This window comes from Danio rerio, chromosome 12 (genome assembly GCF_052040795.2).
Source record: "Danio rerio strain M-AB ecotype USA chromosome 12, GRCz13ab, whole genome shotgun sequence".
In the NCBI taxonomy this organism is placed as follows: domain Eukaryota; kingdom Metazoa; phylum Chordata; class Actinopteri; order Cypriniformes; family Danionidae; genus Danio; species Danio rerio.
In genome coordinates, this window is record NC_141032.1 from 26,912,971 (window position 1) to 26,940,043 (window position 27,073).

Sequence of the window (27,073 nt, forward strand, 5' to 3'; positions counted from 1 at the left end):
GTCTCGTTTTGAAACCTGCAACTTATGTCAGTTCCTGGGAAGGGAGAGAGGGAGAAAGCGCAGTCAGATTTATGAACGCTGTTCTCTTGCTGTTTCAGCTGATGATAACGTCCGATATCAAACACGCACGTACATATATCCAAACGCACACATTCATCCGCACGCTCTTAGGTTGGCCAGTGTTCCGCTCGAGCTGTTGCCTGTAATTACCCAGTTGGTGTGGAGCTCTGTGGTGTCAGTCTGGTAATTGGAGCTGCAGTAATTCACTTTTTAATTGCCTGTTTATTATTGCAGAAGCCTCGGTTTTGTAGTTGCAGAACAGCTCGCACTGAATGTTTAATAAACAAATACAATGTCACAGACTCATATTTCACGTAAACATTATAATTGCTTCACATAAAAAACCATCAACACACTCACTCGCACTCTCGCCCACACACACACAGACACACACACACATACCTATTCTTCTCAGCATAATGGAACCAAAAAAAAAAAAAAAAAAAACTGTCCATAATTTGCCAGGTGGATGAGCTAACAAAACACAAAGAAAGCAATATGCTGCATACCTGTTAAACACAAAGTGGGGGGGGGTTAAAAATATGAGACCACAGTAATAACAAAATATTTACCATTTCAATCAAAATCATAACGTCTATTACCAAATAAATAGTAAACAAATGTATTAGGGGTGCACGATATTGCAAAAAAAATCAAATATTGCGATATTTTGTTATTCTGCTATATTTATTTCAATATAAACATAATTATCCCTTTAACTGCCCACCAAGAAAAACAAATTTTGGATTGCATTTCTTATCTCCTAATGCCGCTACTTAACACACTCAATGGATTTTTTTAAACACATCTCATTTCTAATATACAAACTTTTACCAAATAATTGATATGTCGGTTTATGGTAAAAGTTTCAGAATTAATACATATACTAAAAAATCTAAAAAATGAAGTGTAAAGCCAATTTATTAAAAAAAAATTCAAAATAAAACATTTGAATACTAAATCATCTTAATTTTTTTGAAGTATGCCATAAAATATTTCAGATTCTTCTCAATCTTACGAGGTGACTTAAATAGCTCAATTTGGAAAGAACTCTTAAACATGGCTGAAACAACTGTGAAATTGTACTTTGCTGTTGCTTGCTACTAGATTGAGTGTCACTGGCAATACTTTCAGTTGACTTTTTAGCAAGACACTCATCACTCAATTGTGCTCACTCAATTGGCTAGTAAGTCGGCAGTCACGCATTTGCTCTGAGCAGGAGAAATTAAATAATACAATTATATTTTTTATAGAGCAACCTCTTGCGATTTAGCTAATCGCAACGTTTCAAAATGCGATTTCGATTAAACGCACAGCCCTACTCTGCATTGACTACACAAATCTTTCTGAACTGTGACACCAGCTCAACTAGAATCCTATCTCAACATATCCTGTGATGTGACTATTGCAGATGTGCACATTGCGATATCAATGCTAAATCGATATATTGTGTAGCCCTAACATGTATTGTCTTTTAGAATGCCTTTTGCAAGGAAAAAATATGTAAAGAGTGTTGTTTGGTTCGTTTTATTATTATTAATATTTTAAATAGTGTCATTTAGAACAATAGTCTTAGGCTTTTGGCCCCCACTGTAAAATTTAATCTTAAGTTACTTGCAATGCTTTTGAATCTTCTGAAGGTTACAGTACGGCACGTCATATTGATTTTGGTACTTTGAAGTGTTACTTTTAGATTTTGTATACTTCTCTATGTGGGGTCTTCGCTTTGCCTTCTGTTTATTTTGACAGCATTTTCATAGCAGTGGGGTGCATGTGTGTTTGCGTGCATGCGTACTTGCGTATACACACTAGATGTGCGTAACTGTACTGTAGTGTATGTGCTCGTGTTTGCCCACAGGGTGAATGACTCCAACCCTGCAGAGTTTGACTGATGTTCCTCATTCTAGCATGCAAGTAGGAGGTGGGCAACCCAATACAATGCGACGTAATTTTAGACCAAACTGCCAGGCCCCTCACAATGTGTTTGTTCTCAGGAAAGAGGCATCTAGGGATATGAAGCAGAATAGAGTGGGAGCTCAATTCATTCCCCATTCTGAGACACAAACACAATGTTTTGTGTTTCAGAAACGTTTATTGATGGAAAGTCAGCTTAGCACAGCTTATAAATATTGTGTTTTCAGCAGTATGATTTGCTGCCTCTAAGCCCCCAAGACAATGACGGTATTGGATGTCATTGATTTTACATTTAAGCATGGATCCGAAAAATCAGGTGATGAAATATGAATTGTTCCAGCTTCATAACTTTTTCTTACCCATGAAATTATAGATTGTAGAGGTGACGGGTTCAGGAAATTTCTCAAGACTAATTTGCACCTATTATGCCTTAATGTTTTTGAGTGCATATGGGTTGACAAAAAGGTAATTACATTTTTTAAAAACATTTTAAGAACATTTTAAGAACATTTGAAGAACAATATATGTTTATGTAGTTTGAAGTAGTTTGGATTTTTAAGAAAATATAAGGGGTAACTAACTTATCAATTTCAGTTTTTTGTTTACATTTGTTTACTGAACTGTACTTAAATGTCATGTGACATAGCAAAAAATGTGAAAAATATATTTTAATATACAAATAGCATGAGAGCAATGTATCATCATTGTTGACTACTTATTTTAATTTATATATTTAGAATATTATTAACTATATCTGCTATTCATTTTAAATGAATTATGAATATATTTATATATTTTTCTCCATGACCTGTTGAACTTGAACAAACTATTATAAATTGATTCCAAAAAAGTGAAATATGTAAACAAATTCAGAGACAAAAACTTAAACGCTACTTGCCATGGGCTTAACGGTGGGCTTCAGTCATATTATCTTGAATAATTGAAGTTTTCAATGTAATTGCTAATATAAAATTAGCATATAGTGTCACACCACACTGTAAAAAAAATTACTCGTCAAACTTTTTAGTGACTGGTTACATCTAAATTTTTCGATTGCCTGTTTTTTTTTTTCAATTGTAGCAACAGCCTATTAACATTGGCCCAATGAGACATAATGTGTTGTGCCAATTGAAAAAAACCAAAAGGTGTGCTCAATCCAATGTCCAGTCCAATGTTATTGGACCAATTAAATATTTTAAATTGTTGTAGCAAACTTTTTGGTTTCTTTTGTAATATTTTTTCTTTTTTGGAGATGAAATGTGTATATTCCATACAAAATATAAAGCTGATCGCAATCGAAGCGGTGCGCTTGCAGCATTCCTTTAACTAGATTCCCATGGAAAGTGTGAGTGCATAGCACTGCTCATGCACCACAATCCTAATATTGGAACTAACAAACTTGCGCCTGCAAAGAAGCAGCATGTGAACAGCCCTTAGTTAATAGCCCCAGTCATAGTTAGAGTGTGCATAGGTATTAGTTAATCGAGTCTGCATAGGTATTAGTCACTGAGTACAAATTTGGAACTTCAAACTAGCGCACCATTGGCGTAAATTTGTTTAGGTGTAACCTTTAGTGTTGGGAAACACCCACACTCTCTTACATCATTCACACACAAACTAGAGCCAATTTGATTTTGTCCAGTTCACTTATTCACAAACTCGGGGAGAACATAAAAACATCACACTATATATATATAACAAATAAACTTTATTTGTCAATTATTCACCCTTTTGTCTTTTTCAACTTGTGTAAGGCCTAATAAATTCTGACAGAATTATCATATTTAGGCAAACTTTCCCTTTAAGCAAAACAATCTTTTAGTTGATATATAAAAGAGAGTGAAATCCTTGTGGAGCCTTCAAAACCCTGGCTGAAGAAGAAGCTGGTACGTAATTTAATTTCTCCAGCACATAAAGGAGATTACAGCTATGATGGGATTCCAGAGGGCCAGGTAATATCTATCTCATTAGAACAGCTCTCCCAAGTATTCACATGCAGCTTTTCTATGGGGCAGCAGTGGACCCTCTCTTCTTTGCTTGTTCTTGCTGATTGACCTTAGAAGGGCGCTGGAGTGGAAAGGGCCGCACGCTTGTTAGGTATCGAGGGTCTTCTTTAAAACCCAGACCCCGGTGCCCACCCAGCCGAGATGATGGAACATATTTAAGGGGCTAATGGTCTGGCTTGCACAAAGAGCCTGCCTCATTTAACAGCATCAGAAAATAGACTTCAGAGAAGAGGTTTAACCCCGTTAGAGGGAGGGCAGCAAGCTCCTTAACCACGTCTGGGATGGGAGTGAAAAGTCAGGCTGAGGGAGATAAGAAAAGAAAGAAAGAGAGAAAAGAGGGTGTCTTGGAGAAGCTCCCAAGTAGTTGGGATAAGAAGCAAATAAACTAGCGCAAAATCCTGCTGATATTCTCAGCATTTCGCCATTTCATTGATGGAGAATGTGGAGAGATGACTGGACCTTTTTGAGAGAAAAAGAAGAACGGGTTCAAAGCCAGATTGCTCACTTTTGCACCATTTTTTGTGTCACTATCCCATGTGTTAGGACTGCGTTGTTGTGTTTCTGTGTGTTTGATTTTGATTTCTAGATTGCGGACGCGCCTTCAGCGCACCTGATGCAGGTCAGCGCCCTTATTTAAACCCCGGCAGAGAGCTTGTCGGGGCCGCTGTCCATTCACTCGGCAGTTGGCCAGAGCTGCACTCCAATTTGGACATTATGCTTTGCTTCGCATCCATACATTATCACTGACAACATTTACCGTATCCATACACTTGCATTCCACACTGATTGAACATACTGATACTGATATTTTGATTATATAATTAAAATTGAGTTAATTTTTTTATTTTTTTTTAAATACTTTTTGATTATACTTCTCCTTGTTGTCTCCCTTACTATGTTATATCCCTGAGCCAGGTGTAACACAGTGTATCCATTTATCTAGCTGGTATTTAAACAATACTCTCTGCAGTAGTTGGGGTATATGTCTCTCGTAGCACTTTGCAATCTCTTTCTTCTGCCAAAAAACAATCATTTGAGCTCAAATCAATAATTAATGTTCATTTATTTACTTGCTTGGCTAGTGGCCAAGTAAAGGATAGTGTTCAGCCAACCCTTCTTTCTTTTGTAAAATTCCCTCCTTGGATGAAGTCTTGATCACACTTTCATTCCTAATAGAGATAATTCACACAATATTGTTATTCAGTGACTCTGATAGCATTCTGAATCTGTAAAAAAATGCTGTGTGTCCATGGGGTGTTAAGTATTAACAGTTGATAAATCAATTCTGAGAAAATTGAGGCCCTTAAAAGGCCCTTAGTTGTGTTTTTATGAGGTCTTAATTTTTGTTCAAGAGTTGTCCAAAGTGTTTGATTCCAAAAAAAAGCATAAATATATTTATTTTTCTTCTAATATTGACAACGGCATGCTCAATCTACGCAATTGGTTCAGGCTGGGGAAAGCTCCTTCGTCCGAGTGATGTCTCGTAATTTGCAACAAACAAGAAAAGTTGATGTGACGCTCTCTACATGTAGCAAAACCATATAGCAAAACACTCGGCAAAATAGAAAAATTTAAGTTTGAGTACTCCTGGTTGGAGAAAGATGAGTTTAAACAGTGGCTGAAGCCTGTTGCTGAAAACAACTGCGTAATTTATTCTTTCAAGCTTTGTTTCTTCAGAGCTTATCTGAGTTCTGTTGCATGGTTGTGCTCCATTGATTTATTTTAACTACATCTGTTTATTAAGTTAAAGGTTTGATACTGACTAGAACTTGAAGTGGTGAGGAGGTCTTCAAATATTCTGAGAAGGTCTTTAAAAAGTCTTAAAAAGCTATTGAAGTTACTTTTAGGATTCCTGCATATACTGTGATAAAATATATGGTAACACTTTATTTGAATTATATTTTGAATATTTTTATTGTAGTGTTTTATTTATTAATACTATGAAAGTCAGTGGCAAAATAGTCAAAATAAGTTGGACAATTACTCAATTTGTTTTTGTTGCTCACAAAGAAACTTGTTAGAGCATTAGGATGAGCAGCTCTTGACAGAATTTTCATTTATGGGTGAAGTGTCCCTCTAAATGAGTGTATGAGTCAGTTGTCAACTTGCATTTTTAAAAGTTGATTGCGCTGATTTTAGCTTTCAGTGCACTGTGCAATGCCCATTTGTGCCCGTAAATCTCTGCACAGCTTTACGCTTCCCTTCCCGGCAAATCCATTCACTCACCCACAGCTGCGAATTGCCGTCATACTGAGCGACAGATATGAGGCAGGCAGCCGTAGCGCTTCGCACAAAACAGATTTCAACAGAGCCGAAATCTCATCCGTTTGCTCTCCCTATCCGCTTCACATCCATGATGGCCTGTGCGCATATGTGTGTGTGAAGTTCAACCATCTGAGCCCCGCTAATGAGCACAACTCATTTCCCTGTGTTTCCAACAGGCCCGTCAAGGGAGTAGCGTCAGTTTGCGCGTGAATCCGGGTGCACTCGTGAACATTTGTGTACCCGTGTAAGCGAATGCGCCTGCCCCGGGGGTGTTGTTTTCGGAGGGGGTCAGGCTGATCGCTGACACGGTGTGAAACATCTCATTGAGATGCGGTCAAGGGGGCCGGCGAGAGCCCGCTGGTGAAAAATCACACAGAGCGCAGCTAATGAGCACGACTCTGCAAATAGTGAAACGTGCCAGGAAATAACCCAGCCCTTCTGAAACCGCTCTCAGCACTTCAACTCGGGCCCTCTCGCTCTTTTGAGAGCTCCGGCCTCCTCTGGGTTTTTCCCCCCGTGCTGCTCCGTCGCCCGTCTTATCTGCATCTGGAGCTCAGAAGCACAGCAGTCATGCTCCGTGGAGAGCAGAGTGTTGAAGTGCGTCTCGCATCTCCCGAGGCTGTTATCTTCAAGTTGATGAGCTCTTTGCTCTGCGAACATTACCCCGACTGCACCTGCCACAATCGAAGCGTTTTCGCCCGTTTTGCTATTGAAGTCACGCCTGATCAAAAGAGCTAGCGCAGTCCACCAGTTAATGAGATCAACTCCATTAGTGGCGATTCTCCCTCTATCTCTCGACGCAAAAACTACAGCAGTTTCACTGAGAAACCTTCCTGCAGGCGTTGAATCACAGTGACCCCGCTCACAGTAAGCTACCTGCTTCTGACACTGTAATTAGCTCCATCAGGCATTAGCATGCGTCTCGCTGAGCAGGAATAGCTGTCTGGTCTTTGCCGTGTTTGCCCACCTTTGGTGGAATAAATGCATGCAGAAGTAGGCGCTGGGCTGGGGGCCGTGAGGCTGGATTGATTGTCCGGTGTGTCGGCGGGCGTAGAGAGCGGCTGTAATCAGCTCAATCAGCCCTGGGCTCGGATGGGGGGGGCTGTGTGCGTTGAGTGCTTGTTGCAAGAACGACTCTGTTTAGCCCATGCTTCAGCAGACACAGGTGCTCCTGGTGACATCAGCGTAGCGAGGGTCACATAAGGGCTATAATTTAGCCAATCAGGGAGCAGCAGGGGCCGTCTGGCACTCTGATGGGTTCATCAAGATACTCCCGCGCTATGTGTAATGGAGCAAAGCTGTTCATATGCAGACTCACACGAGAAATGGAAATACTTTTCCCACTTACTTTGATGTTCTTATACTTAATATTCTGCTTCTCTCTCTTTCTCCTTTTGCAGCGGGAACCACATACATATTCGGACGTGATGGAGGGCTTATTGTGTACACATGGCCACCCAACGACAGACCGAGCACACGAGCTGACCGACTGGCTGTCGGTTTTAGTACCCAGCAGAAGGATGCAGTGCTGGTTAGGGTGGACAGCTCTTCTGGCCTGGGAGACTACCTTCAGCTTCAGATTGTGAGTCTTACACAAACAAACACACTTTTACAGTTTTGTTGAGAAATCTGAGCCCAAATGCATGTGTTAAGAGTTGATTTAGCATTTAGTGCAAACTTTTGGTTTGATGCAATCCTTTTTGTTTTGTTTTGGAGCAAGTGTCTTCATATCTTAAAGTTTGAATGAATCATTTGTCACACTTATTGTGTAAAGTTGTTACATTCATTTACAGTGTATTTGTGGTTAAAATATATGTTCATAATTACTGCTGTTATTTTTCTGGAAAAATGTTTAGTTACGCTGTTGGTCCTACACAGTAAAAAAGCAATTATTTATTTTAATTAAAAAATGATTAAGCCCATTAAGTCTCAAAAGCGCCAAGTTGTCTTTATGTGAAAGACAGAGTAAGCCTCTGGTAAAAAAAAAAACAAAAAAAACAAATTCCAAAATCAAACCAAAAGTGCTCAGGGGTTGCTTAAATAATGTGTCGGTGCACTTTGGGTATGGAATTCATCAGAATAAACAGCAAAATGCTGTCTAAGGCACTTGGAAAATGTGGAAAAAGTATGAAAGTCTTTATTTACATGGCTATTCCTTAAAAAAGGCACAGTTTTAAGGAATAGTCATGTCAGTAAAGGCTCTTTAATATTTTTTCCACATTTTTCGACTGACTTTTGCTGCTTAAACCTATTGTAACATGGAAGAGTCAAGTTGACATTACTACATTTTTATAATGATGCACATTATTTAATCATTTTAAGGCAATGGGTTTACTCTTTTTTTTTTTTTAAGTAAAGTCTTCTAATCACTTTTTACGGTGTACACCTTACTCTTAAATCACCCTTAAGGATGAATTTACTCTCAAAAATAATCGCGTTAAAATTGCACATTTTTTTTGGCATTCTTGCATGAAACTTCACACAAGTTTTAAATGTCAGTGAAAGTAAGCAGTATATCAGCATATTGGGTCTGTGATGTTAAATTTGGGATGTAGTGACGTACAGAATACCCAGAAGAAACTTCAGTATTACAGTCAGTGAGTTTGAGGGCAGTTTAGTGTATTAACAATTAATGTTATTTGATATACATGTATACTGTATACTAGTTAGTCTTTTCTGTAAAGTGGGACCCTTTAATGCAGTATGAACAAGCCACATGAAGTTTCTGTCCAACAAGAAAGAATGACTTACCATCTGTACAAAAACAGGTCGCAAGTGATGAACAGAATTGGGTGTACACGTTCCACACTAACCCATTACGTTTTTGAGAAAGGTACTGTAGTAACGTAACGAAATACATTTTAAATTTGTGTAATTTGATTACAGTTACTAAAGTCTAAAGTGTACTAAAGTGTAATTGCATTACTTGCGTTACAAATACAGTTTTTGAAAGAAAGAAAATGCTTCCTTTAAATCAGGTTTTCTGCTGCAACGTCAGTTAATAAGCATGCGCTTTTAAATTGCTGGAAAATGCCAGCTGAAACGGTTTCTGTCAAGAGTAGCTGCTTTGTCAAGTGACAATAAAGACATTACTTTGATTTCATTGAGCGTAAAAACAAAAATATTGCTGTGAAATCTATTCTAAACAACTTTTGACTGCTTTTAACTCCACCAGCAACTTGTTCAGCACTTGAGTAGAAAACATTCTATGACAATACTCATCACCAAGGAGGACATTAGCGCAAACTCAGCCTAAACGGGCTAAATTCAATTTTTGTGCAGGATCAGGAGTGAAGGTACTTCCTGAATGTGAAGAGAAGCTTATGGGGCCGTTCACATATCACGTTTTTTTTTTTACGCGTGCTTATTGGGAGTGCATATTTAGCATGCTTGCATTTCCGAGGCGCTCACAGTTGAAAACCGTGAGTCACTTGACCGATCAGCTTCATACTTTGTAAACTAACTACACATTTAGTTCGAATAATTACCTCCGACAAACACAGAACTGCAGTGCTTTTGCATACTATGGATGTCAATGATTAAAGGTATCCAGTTTTCTTCTAAATATCTTCATTGTGTAAAAAAAAAAAAAAAAAAAAGGATTGGAAAAAGTAAATAAGAGTATTTTAAGTTTTCAAGTAAGTAAATTTTAAGTCTTTAAGTATTTTGAATATGTCAAGCTGCTGTGATTAACCCTTTGTAAGTTTTTGTGGATATTAAATTATTGAAAGAGCTGCAGTTTATTTTGTATTTTTATAGGTTCATTTTATAAGTAAAGTAATTAGTAATCTGATTACTTTTTTACAAAAGTAATTAGTAATATAATAAGATCCAGTAGTAATCAGTCATTTTTAATCTATTACTTTTTTAAAGTAACTTACCCAACACTGGTGTACTAATTTTGGCAAAGCAAAAATTTAGATTTTTTTTTCCAACTTTAAAACTATTTCTCAGGTTTAAATCGACTTTTGGGCTCAACTGTTTGAACTTGCTCAAACCTACACAGATTCTCCTGAGAATTCCTGCTGTTCATTCATTCTCGCGCAAACCCCAGAGCAGAAATTCACGGAGAATCACGCTCCCGAAGAGCCCTGTGAATGATCATTAGGGTAATCATGGTGTTCTACGCCTCCTCCAACACTCAAAGTGCTGGTCTGTTTTAGAAAGTTCCAGCGCCTCAGACCGCCCTCATGAATAAAATCTGTATAATGTTCAGAATAGAAGCCGCTACCAACGCTTGCTCAGAGGATGCTATTTGATAGAACCCGCATTTCCTATGACATGCTGTGCTGGAGGAGTGGGAGGTGGAGGAGGTGGAGGCAAGGGGGACGGGGAAGTGTTTGGCACTGAGCTTCGAAGAGTTGTGTATGTTTTTTATTTATTTATTTTTTGTTCGTTCTTATTTTTTAACACCCACTCCTGCTGTAATCACAAACTTGATTCCCAGAAGAATCAGCGAGCTCTCAGGGGTGGCATCATGGCGTGACTGTTGCACGACTGCCTCAGCAAATGCGTTCTGTGCACGGTGAGGTAATGATTTCTCCAGCTGAGCCCTGAGTTTACGATGCATGCTGGTGTCTATACATGACTTCAGCCTCAGTGCTGCAATGCATCGACATATTTAACACTTTCATTTATAGGGGAAAGTCCACCTACATATAAAGTATTATAAGATTACAGTATTTACTCACCCGTATGTCAATTCCAAATATTTATGTTTGTTTTTTTCATGAAACATTCATAATATAATGAAAGGAAATGAGGACCTAATAACATCATACTGTAAATATAATTTTCTGTAATTATATGTAATCAACCTTGTCCCGTTTTTCTGAATTTATGAGCATATTTCTGTCCTGTCAACTGAATGTTTGGACATATTCTTCTAGTTTTTTGTCAATAAAAACATATTTTCATTTCAGTAAATTGTTACATACAGTGCTTAGTATAATTGAGTACACCCCATTTGAAAATGAATATTTTTATTAATTTCTCAGTGAATATAAGCAATGTATTTTGGTCAATTTATTCAAAACAGATTTATTAAACAGATGTATTTATTAAAATAATGTTTTAGTTACCGGACATACTTAGAAATTGAAAGATAATACAATTCAATTCCAGCAAAATATTGCAAAATATTACAACCTAAAAATATATATATATATATATATATATATATATATATATATATATATATATATATATATATATATATATATATATATATATATATATATAAATTAATTAGTATTTAAAAATGTTCTATAACATAAGTTTGGGTGTACTAGGTGGACCGTTATCGAAAGTTATTTTGCTAGGTTAGCTGCAGATTTGGCTTCAGTACTGACTAATCTAATGCATATACATAAATATCATATTGTATACTGTAGCTTTCTATACAATATTAAGAATATTAATTTAAAATATATAGTTTTGTGAGGGGTGTACTTATTGGATTTAATCAATAAGTAAGGTAAGCAGCCACTTAGGGCCTCAAAAAATCTGAGAGCCCCCAAATAAATACCTTGAATTATACCTGTAAATTATATATAACATTACTTTCTATTGTATTTGGTATTTTCAGGGTCTAAAAATTTTGATTTGTACAAATGTGTCTCCCACCCTCAATCATGGACCAGTCCAACAGTCAAATCAGTTAAAGATTTAGTTTTTGAAAAACAAAACAGTTGATTTATTATTTTTAGCTGCGAATTAATTTTAAGAAAACAAATCCTTTCAAAAGTTTTACAAGATGTTACAAGATGCTTTACATGTTATTATTTTGCAATAAGATAAAATGTAGAAAAGGAGAACGAGAAGAAAAAACTGCAAAATAAATAAAAAATACATTAAAATACAAAAGGTGCATTTTAGAACTTTTGGGCCCCATGCCTGGAATTGCTTTAGACCCCCAAATCACTAAATCTGCCGCTGGGTGTACTTATGCACTGTAGTTACATAATCATGAATTGTTTTGTCTAAAAACAAACAATTTTAAGCATAAATAAAGGAAATGTTAACTCGTATGCATTTATTTTTTTTTATTTTTTTTGCTTCATCTAGTTTTTTTTATATAATATATAGACTACATGTCATAGAAATGAACACACTCCCCATATACTGTAACAGTGAAAATGTTTTAAATTAAATTCAGGGTTTCTGCAGGTTTCATTAAGTCAAATTTAAGACTTAGAGACACTTTTAAGACAATTATGAATGAAATTTTAGACTTGCACATGAGGGCTTAACAATAATGATTATTTTCTAATGGTCTGGTTGTTGTTTTTTCTTGCCATAAAATCAAATGTAATTATTCTTTAGCGACACACTTTAGATGTCAAAACAAAAAACTAGTATACACTATTTTCAACATAATATTACTTTTCTTTTTTTTTCTTGTCATTTTTAATGACAGGTTTAACATTGTTAAAGTATATTTGTTGTGAAGGCAATTATATAAATAATAATTAAAAAATATATATTTGTTGGCTTTTGGTCTAAATTGAGTATAACTTTACTTCAAGCTAATGCATTTCTGTTATAAAACCTTAAGTTTTAATGCCTATTTATAAATATTATTTATACTCCCCTTTACTTCTGTAAATAGTTTTTGGATGAATGGAAGATAAAGTAAAGCGATATTTTGCTCTGTTATTATCATGAGGAATTGTGTGATTGTTTTTAGTTTTCTTTGCCTGATTTTATTAAGATGGATTGCTGGTGATTGAATGGATGTCAGCCTAATTGGGTAGATTTACTTGGACAGAGGAAAATTAAAACCTGTTTAAAATTATTTAAGACATTAAACACAATATTTCAGTAAATTTAGGACTTTTTAAGGCCTAAAATTTAGTTTTTGTAATTTAAGACTTTTTAAGACCCCGTGGATATCCTGAAATTAATTTATTACGGTTTGTCATCTCGTTGTTTAAACTAAGTCATCAGTGGTTGTCAAAGAACATTTTTCATCAAAGATTTCATTAACAACATCAGCCCTATCAGAATGTGCACACAGCAAACAAAAACATCACGTTTAAATATAATTGTAGCAATTTTTTATATGTTTGTGATTTTTTTTTTGAAGCTTAAAAGCTCAAGACTTAATTTTTTTAAGTACCCGTAAAAATGTGGCCACACATATTTTTTTTTAGAAATTCTGCTTTTGTGTTTCATGTAAGAAATTACATCAGGTTTGGAACAATATGGAGGTCAGAAAATTACAGAAGGCATCTAACTCTTGAATAAAAGACTTTCTCTTTACCAGAAGCTGAAGCAGCAACAGTAGGTTGAGTTCGATAAGCTTGTGCGTACATATGAACCCCTGTGCCCTATATAAATATGCAGCACCGGTTTGTGAATTCAGTATGTGTTATCGATCAGCAAAATCGCAGAAGCTCAAAGCACAAGCACTGATATCAGATGCCCAGTAGACTTATGGTTATGATTTACCACCTCATGTACTCGGAACATCGTGTTCCCCGCATCTCGCTTCAGATATTCGCCTGAGAATTCAAGGCGGTTGATGTCTTCAGAAAAATGCATCTTAAAATGAACTTGCCCGAGTTGCACAAGACGTGTAGCACTTTACATAATGCCTGTAATTAAGATTATCACAGATTATATATTTCCATATATTGGCATGACAATTAATCAGGCATGCATGACTGATATATGGCTTTTTGGCATAGGGATGGTAGGGAATGTTTATGAGCAAATTAAAGGCCCTTAATGTCTTGATGCGATTAGCGGTGGATATCTAGGCTAATTCTAATGTGTGACTGGTGGAGTCTCTGCAGTGCTATGTCTGCCATTTTTGATGCTTGTTGGATGGATGACTGCTAAGCCAGCATAAAAGGTATTTACGAAATGAATCAGCGCTGTGTAGGAGGCTAAATTAGCTGTACCTTCATCGCTAACCATCATTAAAGCAGATGAATTCAATACATATATCCCGTACCATTTTTACCCCATAATTAGCAAGGGTAAAAAAAAAAAAGACTATCCGTTTCTGTTAATTATATTTAGGCCCCAACAAGATTAAGTATGCGAATATTGACATTAACGGCGAGACGTTCGATGATGTAACGGAATGTTTGGCTAAACCTTTCTGTAGGCTGGGAGGATATCATTATCCAGAGGCTGCCTTTCTGAAAGTGAATTAACTTAGGATCATTGACCATGTTAACGAGCGCCCCTTGATGTCCTGATTTTTCAAACAGACAGTGGCGTTCCTCCCCCTGCTCCCCGTTTCTGCTTATGACCCTAAACACTTGTGACAGAGTTCATTTAAATCTCATCATATCACCATCACCGGGGATTATCATTAGTCATCGTTCACCCCAAATCATTGAGCCACTTGCTCATGCGGAGAGAGAGCGTGCGCAAGAGAGAGAGAGAGAGGGAGAAATAACAAGACGCAGAGCGAGAACTGTAAAGAATGGTGAGACAGGCACTGTACAGAAAAAGAAAACATTCGCACGCATTCTTTCACTCAGCCTAACATCGCATTTTAAGGGGTAATGGCCTATTAAATGCATTTCTTCAGCTCAGGACGAGCTTGCCAGCTGCTCGAACCCGTGGCCAAATGCCCTGCGGACTGCCTGGACATTTGTGGCAGCCGTTCAAGCCGCCAAGCAGGACAGGAGCGAAGGAGAAATGGATGATGACTGTAAACGAGTCAAAGCCAAGTGATTATACCCCTGGGGTTTGACCAAATCATTAGCACTTTCTGACCTCTAACGCTCTCGATGCCAAAAGTGTGTGCGCGTCCGTGCATGTGCGTGCGTGTGTGTGAGTGTGGGCAGTCTAATGAGCACATCAGTCCAATTGAAGAATGGTGACGATCACAGCTAACTCAGCAGTGAGAGGTACAGAGGTGTGAACAGTAGTACTGACAAGGGGATTGAGAATGTGTGTGTGTGAGAAGGACAGAGCGGAGGTGAAAGGAAACAGCTTTCAGAGAGAGCACCTGTGCTGAGATGTCGGCGATAGCAGAACGGGCACATTGGCCATGTTAAAGGGACAGTTCAACCTACAATGAATGTCCTGTCATTTTGATCTCCCTCTTTGTTTCAAATATGTACTCTTTCTTTTGTGTTGCAAATAATGTGGATTTTTAAACAATAAAATGAAAGTGAATTGAGTTATATTCTCTATCTTAGTAACCATTGAATGGGTTTGATTATAAGGGGCATATAGCATTTAATTGCTGTTTTTGTAGTTCAAGGAACTTGCTCATTATGTTGGTTTCATTGAAGATCATTTGAAATAGCACAAATTAATACTTTAATTTTCAAAGTTTCACTTTAATGGTGACAGCCTTAATCATTTAGTTTAATTATGCGGGTATCAAGCCCTTGTTAAAGGTATAGTTTAATTTTCAAAAATTGTCATCATTTGCTCACCCTTTACTGTTACTGTATGAAATATTATAAAGTTTAAATGAAACATTTTAAGAAGTCATTGCATGGTATACGCTTATTAAGTGTGATGTTAAGCGAAGCAGCTTTCGGGTCCAAGCACTCTATCAAACTGTATGGGGAGACTTAACAAATGGTAATAATACCCATTTACATGCAATGTATTACTTTAAAAAATCACGATCGCAATATATCAGACCCCCTAGTTTTTGATTAGTCTTTTGGGTGATTTTTTTGGGTGAAAATGACTGATTTTGTGTAATTCCTATAAATTTGGCTATTGACTGTTTTTTGTTTATTTTTTACATGTATATGTGTACTTTTGCAGTATGAAGCATGTCAAACGCCCTAGTAAAATTGCACCACAAGTAAATCACTCGCGTTTACTTACTGCACAGGCTGCTAAACTTTTTATATAAAGTTCACTTTAATATGTGATATGACCAAAAAGTGGTCATAAACTAATATTTTCTCCATACGAATGAGTAGCGGCTTCGACCTGAAAACAGTATTCCATACGTCACGACTTATCAAGCAGATTTCTACAATATTCTTTACTGTAGAGTATTGCTCGATATGATATTTTAAATATGATAATTTACTTCGATTAATAGAATGGCAGATCATATTCTGGCAGCACAAACAAAACATTTTGCTTATCATGTTAGTTTAGTGAAATGTATGCACAAACTCACAATTTTAATCACTAAATTCAATCTCTCAATGAAACGATGAGAAATGATGAGAGAATTCTTAAGCTCGCCGAATTCAGTCACAGAACTTTTGCAATCACCAAAACTCCTTTATTTTTACCCTTGATTGAGCACCTCTGATTGGCTGCTGCATATATCAGCTCAATAGAAAATGGGATTGGTTGAACAAATCAGTGCTAAAGACAAGTAAAAGTGTGAAGATTGAAATGTAATGCTGCACACTGAAGCGTGTTATTCTTTTTTGCATTTTGCTTTAAAATGCTGGGTTGTTTTAATCCAGGGGTGCCAAAACTTTTTATTATGAAGGGTCAAAAACCAAACTTGATTGAGGCTAGTGGGTCAAATATGCCAGTAATTTTTTTATTTGTTTATTAATAATTAAAAATGACTTGAAAACATTGCTTTACATAAACTAATAGACTATTTTTGTACATTTTATAATAAACTTATAACAGAATTACACTATTTTTTTCTTGATTTGCTCACTGATGTCTTCTGCATACTCGAGTGACAGTATTTATATTTATAAAAATCTGATTAATTTACAACATTTAACTCAAACATTTAAATTCAGTTTACTTTTTTGTAGCTCAGCAATAAAACAAAAAATTAAAGCTGCATACAGTGATGAAAAGGACCTCATACTAACAAAAAAATGTTACGTCAAATTATAATTAATGATCTCTGTGTTAAAGACATTCGCCCCAACCCTCTCCATCATTCTCACTCTCCTCTCAGTGGGGATGGTGGGCCAAATCAAAGGTTACAATGGGCCAACTTTGGGCACCTCTAATCCAACTTTGGGTCCAATATGACACACCCAAATACGTTGTCTTTTTTTTTTTCTTCTTCTTTCAATTCAACTGTTAGGTTTGTCTATACCAGTGGTGCTCAACCCTGTTCCTGGAGATCTACCTTCCTGCAGATTTTAGTTGCAACCCATATCAAACACACCTGCCAGTAATTATCAAGTGCTGTTCAGTTCCTAATTAATTGATTCAGGTGTGTTTGATCAGGGTAACAGCTGTACATGCATACATACATACATACATACATACATACAGTTGAAACCAGAAGTTTACATACATTGTATAAAAAGGCTCATATCCATTAAAAAAGGCAGATGTTAATGAGACTTAGCTTTTTTTTTCTTTTAGGTAAGTTAGGATTATCAAATTTGTTTCTGTTACGCTTAATAGCAGAATAATGAGAGATATTTTTGAGAAATTAAAATTTTTCTTAAGTCAAGTTTACATACAATAAGATTATTATGCTTCTAAAAAAGCTCAGATGATGGTGTCAACGTTTTGGAAGTTTTTAATTGGCTAATTGGCAACATTTGAGTGAATTGGAGACACAACTGTAGAATAGTATTTAAGGAAATCCTCAAACACACTGATTCCTTGTGTGACATCATGGGAAAATCAACAAGCCAGAATCAACAAAAAAGCCAGATTACAATTAGCAAAATTACACAAGGAAAAAGAATAATTTTTGGAGACATGTCCTGTGGTGTGTTTGAGCTGAGGTTAAACTGTTTGGCCAAAATGACCAGTGTTACATTTGGAGGACAAAGGAGAAACCTTACAAGCCTAGGAACACCATACCAACTGTGAAGTATGGGACTTGTGAAACTATTGGGCTGTTTTGTTGCAGAAGGGACTGGTCCATTTAACAACATAGATGGCATCATGAAGATAAAACATTGTTAAAATACATCTCAAGACATCAGCTAGAAAATTAAAACTTGGCCACAAATGGGTCTTCCAAACAGACCCTGACCCAAAGCACATTTTAACTAATTTGGCAGTATGCTTAAAGGACAACAAAGTGAAAGTTTTGGTGTGGCCATCACAAAGCCTTGATATCAATCCCATAGAATATTTGTGGGCAGAGTTGAAAAAGCTTGTGCGAGCAAGACAGCCAACACATCTGACTCAGTTAAACCAAAATTTGTCAGGAGGAATGGGCCAAAATTCCTTCAAACTATTGTGAGAATCTTGTGGAAGGATACCCAAAACATTTGACCAAAGGAATACAGTTTAAAAGCAAAGCTAAAAAAAAATATACCACGGAAACTTATGTAAACTATTGACTGTCTAGAAATGAATACAAAAAAATTTCAAAAAACAATTTTCTCATTATTCTGGCATTTAGCAAATGTAAATCATTTAGGTAATCCTAACAGACCTAAAATAGTAAACATTTAGTATGATTTATCATCAGACATTTATGAAAAAAATGGTTATGTTCCTTATTAGAGTGTATGTAAACTTATGATTTCAACTGCACATACATATATACATACATACATACTGTACATACATGCATACATACATACAGTACCGCCTAAATCTTTACACTAAAGGGATGGACCACATATCAAAGTTCTTTTGGAAGTACTAGATCACAGTAAATTTGACTTAAATCTGATTTGAATTACAAAACCCTCCCACCCCATTCATCTAATACAGATTAAATGTTTGCGGAAGGTTAATAAAAAATAAAATAAAAGGCATCTTGTATATGAATAACATTTAGTTTGATGATTTTTTGTACAATCATAACACTGAACTGGCTGAGACAAAAACCTAGCATTTTTGTACAGAGGAATTTTGAATTTGTGGCCCATTTTTGTTAATTTTGATTTCATAATTTTGCAAATATATCCAGTGCCTATAGAAAATCATCATACTCCTTTGAAATAATGACTTTATTTTTAATACTGCCCAAAATCCATTTTTCCAGCTTTTGAAATGTTTTGTAGCCTTCTCCCAACCTGTGCCTTTCTACAACTTTATCCTGAAGGTCTTTTGAAAGCAGGGTGAAATGTGAGTCTAATGGTTTTTCAATAGGCACTGTATATATTATTTTAACACACAGTACGAATGGTCCTCTATTTCATATTTTACTGTATATATTGTTTGATGTTTATAGTCAAAGTGACTCCGGGCAGCCAGAGAGACTCATATACTCCCACAAGAAAGCGCCACACACACTCGCATTTGGATGGAGGTGAATGTGAAAGAGAGTGACAGATGCTGATTTTCTGCTTCACTTGTGTCTGAGTGGGCAGGACATACCTGGTCAAACATGAGTGACGCGTGACATGGCTCTGAGTGACAGCAAAGTGTCTGCTGACCTCATACCGTCAGTGCGGACAAAGCCTGTCTCCACCCAGCAGCTTAGATGGAAAGAGCCAGCGCTTTGGAAAAATGCCATTTTGCTTCTCGCAGTCGAAACCTCCACCACACTTCCTTTCCTCTCTATCCACTTAGCTGCATAATTTGAGTACAAGTCATTCATGCGCTCTGTCATTTTTGCATACCGTCAAACAAGTATGCCAGGTCATTATGCAATTTACGAGTGGTGTGGAGAAACAGTCTGACTGGCCACAGACGATTTAATGTTTGGTCTTCGTCAGCCATTTTTTTTTCCGTCAATAAGTGCGCCATATGGCGAACCGTGCCTTTTGCTATCTTTAGTATCTGAAAGGATAAGCAGACAGATGGCAGCAGAAGTAAAAGGCGAATATTTAAATTTATTCATCAAAATAAAAGAGACAGGTGTTCTTTTAAACGCTCTCTTTGTGACAAACTCAGCCCACTCGTTCCTTTGCGTATCTATTTTTTTTTCAGAAAATGTTTACCACGCTTTTTTTCTTCAGATTAGAGTCAATGCATGAAAGAAAGTGTTGCTATTGAAGCCCAGTGACGGGTTGACAAGGATCACTACAAAAATAGCAGCGCACCAGTATGCCGATTGTAATATGAAATCATATTGTTTGCGAGAGATATTGCATTTGGTCTGCCATTTTGTTTTTATTATTATTATTATTATCTTCCTTTTTTTAATCCTCACACCTCGCCACTGCAGTAAAAGAGACAATATGTGTGCCTTCCTCAATGGCTTGTGTAGACAACGCCCATAGAGCACATGTGGTTCCAGGTTCGAGAGGAACTAGGACAGAGTGCTATTTTCAGTTTTTCGAGAACTTGGAAAAGAATTCTCTGCTGCCAGAAAGATTCATGATCTCACCAGATCCAGCCCTTACCAGAAGATAAAGAGAGATTGTGAGAGCGAACGACTGCTAGAGCGCATGCGAGAGAAAGAGAGAGACACAAAGAAATGGGGAAGGAGGGGGCGCAACAACAAGAACTGCTTGCCAAAGTGGAATTATTCTGCGGACACAACAAATTTATCTGTTTCACCAAACCTGCAGCGCTCAAACATAAGAGCACATGCATTCTGGAGCGTGTCACACACACACACACACACATAGTGTGATATTTTGATCTAATATCAAACACAAGTTATTTATGAGAGCGTATATTGCATGTCTGGGTGTTCTATCCAATTAAGTGCATTCCCTTGGTATTAGCTTGAGCATTACTGAGAGGCTCTTTATGTAAAGTGGCTGAGGTTTCCTGGATGCACCAGCTCATTTAAGCTGAATGCCATGGCAGATCAGCATCCCCGCTGTGGCACACACACTCCGTCATACTCCATAAGCTTCTGCCTGCACCTTTTCCTAAATAAGACACATCATTAGTGGCTCTTCTGTCCTCCAGGTTTCCGGAGCAACCACCCCGGCCCTTTATAAGTGTCTGTGTGTGTGTGTGTGTTTGGGTCTTCTTCGTGGAACATTTTGCCCCTTGCTATTATCACAATTATTTCAGCGATTTATTTAGAGCTTAAAGAGATAGTTCACCCATAAATCAAACTTCTGTCATTATTTGCTCACCCTTGCATAGCGCTGAGGATTTTTCTTACACAAAAGAAACCATTTTGTCAATAGGGGTGGTTTTAGTCTCATTTATTATATGAACAAATGTTTATTTTTCAAAATATCTTCATCTTCCGCAGAGGAGGGAAAAATCTGAGTTGGTAAACAACTGAGTATAATTTTCATTTCTAGATGATCTGTTGGTTTTAAGGCAAGTCTCCACAGGCAAAAAATAGTTGTTGTTTTTTTAAGCAGTGATTAATTTCGAGAAGCTGGGCTGTTTTTTCCCTTTATTTCAGATTAGATAAAAGAAAATATTCAAATTACAAGTGTAGTGCTGTTAAATGACTGCTCACTACTAATCACATACAAACTAATTGTTTGGGTGTGCATAATTTTCTGTTCTGTGTATATTTATTATATATACACAGTTTAAGTCAGAATTATTAGCCCCCCTTTAGTTTTTTTTTTTTTTTTTTTTCCTTTTTTAAATATTTCCTAAATGATGTTTAACAGAGCAAAGACATTTTCACAGTATGTCTGATAATATTTTTTTCTTCTGGAGAAAGTCTTGTTTGTTTAGATGTCAACTTATGCTTTAGTGACTTTAAATGTCACTTTAAGCTGTATAGAAGTGTCTTGAAAAATATCTAGTCAAATATTATTTACTGTCATTATGGCAAAGTTAAAATTAATAAGCTATTAGAAATGAGTTATTAAAACTATTATGTTAAAACATGTTGAAAAAATCTTCTCTCCATTAAACAGAAATTGGGGAGGATAATAATTCAGGGGGGTTAATAATATTGGAAAAATCTGATATTGCAATATTGCATTTTTCTGCTATAAATATTGTCATGAATACAGTTTCACAATATTGTTTGAATAGCACCATTTGATGGTTTTCTGGGGAGTCAGTATCAGTACTCGGGTACAGAAATTGAATACTCACAATGCAAAAAAATGCTTTCCTTTACTTTGTCTCGTTTCTAGTTCAAATATCTAAAAAAATTAATATATTATATTATATTATATTATATTATATTATATTATATTATATTATATTATATTATTAATATCTAAAAATATTGTTTTGCTTTCAACTTAAAAAGAAATTAAGCACAATTAAGAGATTTTCCTTCAAATAAGCAAAATTACATGCAAGTGGTGGAAGTAAAATAAACTTGTTCTTGCTTTGAAATTTAGATATTTAGACTGGACAAAACAGGACAAAAATTATAAGTATGAAAAACGCACATTGCATATCTTGCAATGTGACTATAGCAGATGTGCACATAGCGATATCAATGCTGAAACTATATTGTGCAGGCCTAATATACATGTATAATATGTAAATACAAACATTTATTTTTTTACACAATTAGTCAATGATTAAACGGCACCAGTGAGTGCTTATTTTATTATTTCTTACTGTAGGATTGAAAATTGGAAGCATTTAGAGTTAATGTTAAGGTTGTTTGTGTATATAACGGTGTATATAATATGCTATTTCAATAAGTATTATTTTAGTTTAAAATATCCATTTTGTATGTGGACATGTTTTATTTTTGTGAACCAAAGCTGACTTTTCAGCGTCATTATATCAGTCTTCAGTCTCACATAATGTTTTATATAAATCACTCTGATCATGACGATCAATTTGCGATGTTGTGATCTATTGTCACTGATTCTCAATCATTAATATCAGTTCTCATTGTTAAAATTGTTGAAAACAGCTTTGTGTAATTATTTAAACCCTGATGTAAAATCCTGTTACATTATAAATCACTTCACTTGATATCATTTGATCAATTCTTTCCTGATAAAATAAAAAATATATACATATCTTACTCTTTATTAACTGAGGACTGGAATAATAATGCTTAATAATGTCGCTTTTTCATCACATTAGTAAGTTGTGTTTTAAAATGTTTTGATAGATTTTTTTGGCTGATATAATATTTAATAATAATGATTTTCTTTATTGTATTTATGCATTAATGAGCAGAAAAGACTTCTTTCAAAAACACTAGGAAATCATAATGCTTCCAAACGCTGGACCAGCAACATATCTACTGTATTTGCAGCCAAGATTTTAATACAGTGCATACAGTTGAAGTCAGAATTATTAGTCCCCTAGAGTATCAAAAAAAATGTGTAGCTTAAAGGAGCTAATAATTTTGTCCTTAAAATGGTGTTTAAAAAAATAAAAACTGCTTTTATTCTAGCAGAAATAAAGCAAATAAGACTTTCTCTAGAAGAAAAAAAATATTATCAGACAGAATGTGAAAATGTCCTTGCTCTGTTAAACATCACTTGGGAAATATTTAAAAAAAGAAGAAAAATCAAAGGGGGGCTAATAATTCTGACTTAAACGGTATCTTTTAAGACAGTTTTCACAAAAGGAAGGTTGTTGACAAGTTTATTTATTTATCTATTTTACTTCTCTATTCTGAAAGTTTTTTATTCTGGAGATATTTATTGTTTTTTTTTTTTTATTTGCCTGTATTCTAAAAATATACTTTTCTGCTTTTAGCCATTGATAACATAAAACGATTTATAATGTAATAAACAAAATATATCCAACTAACCTTAATATGTCCACAAAATGAAACCCATTTTTTTAATTAAGCATTATTTAACATACAGATTAGTTTTGGAAATGTGTGCAATCTAGTTCATGTATATTAAATGTAGCATTAAAAGAAAACAATACTGTAGAAGTTGTCTAATTGAGCTATTGTTAAAAAACTGGGAAAGTAGGGTGACAGCTGTCAGTAAAGTTTAAACTTTAAATGTTTTGCATCAAGTAATGAAACGCATATACCAACAGGCAGCAAAAAGAACCCTTCTCCAAACTACTTTAAATTATTTTTTAAGTCCACATGCAGAAGTTCAGAACAACAATCTTATTTTTGTGCCTAGCGAGGGGAGATCGTCTCCATTCCAGAGTAGATGAAGTGTTCTGTCAATCAGGGTGGCACGGTGGTTGTCATCTAATTGCCTACAAGAAACGAGAGAACTCTAGAGAGCAGTGTTGCTATAACAACCCCCATTGAGTCTAATGAGAATCCAGTTGTATTAGTTCTTTATATTTAGAGCAGCACTGCAGGCCTCGATGGAGAGGTGACACGACGGACAAGACGAACCGAGACGTAGCCGTGCGGAACCAAGTCCTTCTTTTAAAATCACACCCCATCCCTCGCTCACTTTAGGGATCGTTTAGCAAACAGCGAATCCTGAGCACATCACCCAAAACATTTGTTATTCTGTGGTAATCTGGGATTTGGTGTCACGGCTCAATTTTGCTCTTCCCTCCCTTATGTTTAGCCCCTGAGGCATTCATAATAGAACCGCCTCCTTCTTCTCTTTTTCTTTTTTTAAACAGAAAATTCTGCAAAACTGGGACATTATCACACCCGGGACTGAATGTAGGACGAAGGGTGTTTCTCTTAAACTATGCCCACTTTAAAAAAGCCCCCCTGCGAAGGTCTTGAGCCCCCTTCGTCCAAGTCAGAACTTCCTTCAAAAAATGCTTACAGACTTCATTAGCAAGTCCCTGTTCCCCCCTTGGTTGATCCAACTCTGTCATTTCCGAGTTTTCAAAAGGCCTGCCACCCTTGGTGTTACTCCCAGTCGCCTAACCCCAAATGAAGGATGAGGTCAGCAACCCGATGGGACCGCCTGGATGGAAGGGTGAACAAGAGGTCGGTCTCCAATTAGAAGGGGGCGTGGAGTGTCACAGCCCGCTGGAGAGCAGGCCAAGCTCTCACATCACTTCTCTGACCACTAAGCTGAAAAGATAGGCAGGAAGGGAGAGATTGGCCCCGAAGAAAGGCTGATAGAGAGCGCAGACGAGGGTGAAGGAGACGCTGCCCCATTGTTCCCTGTAATAGGCAGAGGATAGGGCTAACGGCCAGAGTCTGTCTTCATTATGGGGTGTGAGAGGCGGAAGGAACATCCGGCTTCGCCCCAGCTGGAGATGACAACATGGGGTGCGTGCATGTGTGTGTGTGACAGGAAAAGAAGGCTTGATAGTATCCAGACAAAAACACACATCTCCTGGGAGGGTATAATGAAGTCTGGTGTTGCGATTTGTCCTCCGCTTGCTCTCCTCCCGCAGATAGGTGTGAATTAGGGGAATTCGCTGAGGGATCTTCTCATGCACACCTCATTTCATTATTTTCAAATGCCACATGTAGCTTTTGCAATCTGCGACAAATCAATCGGAAGGACCGCACGTTCCCACAGCAGTGTTTTTAAGCTAATGGCCCTCCATCTGTCGAGAATATGTCAAATAACCATTTTCACGATTGAACGCGCTCATGTAATAGCATTCGTAACAAGTTTGCAACAAGTTTTTTGGTTAACTAAGCAGTGCATGTAGGCATGCAGGTCATCGAGTTGAGCACAGAGTGGGCTTTGTTGCTGTTTTATATAAGATGAGCAGCAAGTGGATCCGCGAGTATTATTAGAAGGTTGTTTTCATGAGAGGAGATGCTTTGCACATGAATACCTTTCATTGTAATTAGCAAAAGTGAAGCCCACCCACTGAGCTTCTGCATCAACAAGGAAATCATTAAGGATTGAGGCCATCTAGTGGTGTGGATGTGAAGCACACAGGGTGATTTCACTCTCTCACTGCTTGCTTTAATAAGACAGAAACACACATTGATGAGAATTTACACTGAAAATGACAAGCGCTGCATCAGAATACAGATTACATTCCGTTTCAGTGAGACTGTCACACATTATTCTGTATGACCAGCATATTGCCTTGAGGCGCTGATTTCAAGGGGAAAAAAATCTTATAAGGTTATTTTTTTTTCCTGTGATTTCCTGTGATTCGATTATGTTATCTGCCTGCAGGCTTGTTGAGAAACTTTTGAACATGAACGGGAATGAAAAAGTAGTATTATTTAGTTTACAAGGCTTAATGTGTGACACAGTAAATTTTATTTTGACATCTGCTGCAGTCATGCCACCCCCTTTAAAATTACGAATTGCTGCTGGTAATATTCTTTTGCCCTAAATGTAGCATGTGAGTTTATGTCTTTCCGTCTGTGATGTTTAGATATATATCAGAACCCCACACAAAGCTGAGTTGCAATCATTTTACAATGTTTGAAGAAAGAGAGCATGGGGTGATATGAGAGAAATGAAACTAGCGCAGCTTTGCAGGATCTCAGCTTGCTTTCACAACAGGGTGCTAAACATTTTAGCGGCCATTTATTAAACATTTTTGACCTAAATGTAAAAAAGGAAGCTGTGTAATGTTTTTACTTGGTAAAATCAGCCTCGAGCTGTTAACATAGCATAAAGCAACGTCACATCACATCACTCAGCATTATCTGTTTTCTTCTCATGTGATTAAATAATTTCAGCTAAAATCAATATTTGATGTCCATTTACGTTTTTTTTTTTAATTGGCAAGTAATCATGTAATGAGCAGGATAATGTACAGTTAGCCGGTTGTTAATGCTAAATAATCTACTTCAGGATGATACAAGACTCTCCTGCTGTGCGGTAGTGTGCTAATCAGCCTGTCAGGATTTATTTCGTCATAATGACTGCCTGGCTGTACATTATCAGTAGCGTATTACATAGCTAATGCAATAAAACATACTAAATTTGATTTTATATCATGTTTACTAAACATCAGAACCAAATCCGAAACATTCCCTTAATGTACACAGGCATAACAAACATATCCTCGCTAATTAATATCCCAAGAGGATAGCAAAACTACTAAAATGAAGCGAAACGCTTGCCAGTTTTCCTGTTAATATCCTCTTTCTTCATGTAATAGTCTCATTAAAATATAAATTATAGATATTTTTGTTATTAAATATGAATGCCGCCTATTGCTGGCGAATTCAAGTGGCGGTAAATCTTTCTGATACATTGTGCTGTCAGAAGAAATTGTGAACGGGCTGATAAACTATCACCTTGTTTGGTCCTCAATAA

General features: G+C 36.5%; 1 protein-coding gene across 51 annotated transcripts in view; it reads left to right on the forward strand.

Annotated features, from left to right (window-relative positions):
* nrxn1a (neurexin 1a) overlaps nucleotides 1-27,073 on the forward strand; it is a 290,869-nt gene that overhangs the window by 225,197 nt on the left and 38,599 nt on the right. For all 51 annotated transcript variants that reach the window (NM_001080021.3, XM_087275226.1, XM_087275225.1 and 48 more), the window contains 1 exon segment: nucleotides 7,646-7,827. In NM_001080021.3, the coding sequence (NP_001073490.1) occupies nucleotides 7,646-7,827 (182 nt within the window).